This window comes from Phytophthora infestans, genomic scaffold, assembly GCF_000142945.1.
Source record: "Phytophthora infestans T30-4 supercont1.92 genomic scaffold, whole genome shotgun sequence".
In the NCBI taxonomy this organism is placed as follows: domain Eukaryota; phylum Oomycota; class Peronosporomycetes; order Peronosporales; family Peronosporaceae; genus Phytophthora; species Phytophthora infestans.
The window spans coordinates 548683-550932 of NW_003303667.1; the positions used below are offsets into that span (position 1 = coordinate 548683).

Below are 2250 nucleotides of genomic sequence, written 5' to 3' on the forward strand. Positions count from 1 at the left end.
TTTCTACGAGAATACTACGATGAAACGACGTTGGATGACGACGGTGAGACGAACGTGCAGCCAGATCAGGAACTCGAATCGAGTCCACTTGTGGTGTGTCGCATGTATGCCGCGTTTAAGAAAAGCACTGTGCGGTTTGCGCTGGTCTTGGCCGAATCGGAGTTTTAGAAAAAGTGCTATCTGTCCGTGATGGCCGAAAGTACTACCGTAACAATTCGACGAGACAAAGTTTGCGTAAGTAGCAACGTGGTGGAATTGTTAGGAATTGTCGTGAATTCACAACAGTTAAGGACATGATTGATTTCTGGATTTGGACTGGATCTGAAAAAGACTGATTAGAAAATTTCCTGATTTGGAAGCTGCAACTTCTCGTCAGCCCACCTGAATTTGTAATCCAGGTTGGGGCATTGTAGTCCGATCAGATTTTGGGAATATCAGAAAGCAATTGAGCTTTCAAATCGTTTAGCTGGACTATACCTGTTTTTAATTTTCAATTAGGTACTGGACTACATGTAGTGAAAAAATCTTTTCGTGAATTGACACAGGACGAGCTTTAAAAAGGTCAAATTGTAGAATGCCACCGCTAGGCACACGGAAATCTGTCTTGTGGGAGTCGAACAGTTAAGCGTAGAAGAAGAAGAAACGGAACTAGCAACTTCCTGTCTTGATACAGCACATTTTGGTCGCTGGTTGCAGTACAACGAAGTATTAACGTGTATCCGCTGTTAATGCAAAATTTCGTCTCTTCGTGGCGTCCATAACTTCCTGGTACATCAAGCTGGCAGCTCAAGTCCTTACAAACGAGACAATCGACTCAATATTATTGAGCTATTGGGAAGTATTGAAAGAGTTGCATTTTTTTTTAAAATGAATTCCAGCTACATTACACGTAGTTCTTGCATGTAATTAAGCTGATCTCCATCACCATATCATGCATTGCACCTTCCGCCAGCATCACGGATGCGTTCAGGGATTTTCGACACCATGTTTCTTTCTCAGTCGAGCTAGCCATTGCTCCTGTTTGCCTGTCTTCGCTACGTATCTTCTTATTTTCATGCGTCTTGCCAATGCTTGAAACAGCGACGTTAGGAATCTTTCTTCTTCAATACCATTTCCGTCCGATGCGGGGCTTACGAGACCGCGCAGCAGCCGCCCATCATTCACGTTTACGGAATCGACGGGATCGAGTGGGGATTCGTTTTTGATAATGGTCTTGAAATTCTTGACCGGGAGTGCGGTGCTACTGGCGTAGAGAGTGGCTAGGAACACCGCCGTGAGGATGTACGTTAATCGCATACTGTTTTCTTCTGCTTGCGGAAGAAAGTTGAGACGGTCTTTTTCAGAATTGGACGCTTGTCGGCGAAGTAGTGAAATGTAGAATGAAGGACCGGTTTACTTTGTCAACAGAATGACATTTCTTTAGGATAACGACCCACATGTTTGTCAATGGGACGACAGCGAATCCTTCAGTACAGTGCTATTATATAGGACTGTAATCCCCATCCTAGGGATGACAAAGTATGCGCTCAGTATCCAAAAATAGGACTGTAATCCCCATCCTAGGGATGACAAAGTATGCGCTCAGTATCCAAAATTAGCGTATTTCTTTCCACGTCCACACAACATGTTTCAGCGAAAGAAAATCGCTGTATTCCAACAAGTGCCCCTTTTATAAGGACAAAACTCGAGTCAGTACGATGAAGTCTGCCAGACAAAAGTGACTTACAGTTCGATCATGGAGGCTGATACAGAAGTGCCAATATTTGTCGTGAAGGGATTTGATTGATCTTAAAGAAAAGCTGATACTCGTTCATGATTTAGAGCTATCGCTGGCAAAATAATGGCCTAAATGCATGCCCTGAAAGCAGCTAAGAGGTTTTTTGATACTTTTTTGGAGAGCCCTCTTATATTTTTCGATTATATTGTATATGTAGGTGGGGGCGGGATATACGGATGTGACTAAACTTGAAAAAGTTACGTGACAAAACACATGTTGAGTCACTCTAACGCTGAAGATGCTCTTAGAGCATCTTCAGCGGTTGGTCGTAAAGGCGGTTTTATCTCAAATGTAGCGCGCTTAAGACTCGAGCGAGTCTTAACGCTCCCAGCGGTAAGTCTCAACGCTGGTTTTAACTTCAGCAGGTCTTAAATTTGCCTTTCGGGGTTTTAAAATAAGACTCGTAGGGTGGTGTGGCCCACACTTCAACATTGACACGAGTTCGCGCGCAAAACAGAAGAACTCGTCGAGAA

General features: G+C 43.6%; 1 protein-coding gene across 1 annotated transcript; it reads right to left on the reverse strand.

Moving 5' to 3' along the window:
- Window positions 1-966: 966 nt before the first annotated feature.
- On the reverse strand, window positions 967-1296 carry PITG_18956 (secreted RxLR effector peptide protein, putative; the record flags this gene model as incomplete). Its single annotated transcript, XM_002997007.1, has 1 exon — window positions 967-1296. The coding sequence occupies one exon, from the start codon at window positions 1294-1296 to the stop codon at window positions 967-969; it is 330 nt and encodes a 109-aa protein (XP_002997053.1).
- Between the last annotated feature and the right edge of the window lie 954 nt (window positions 1297-2250).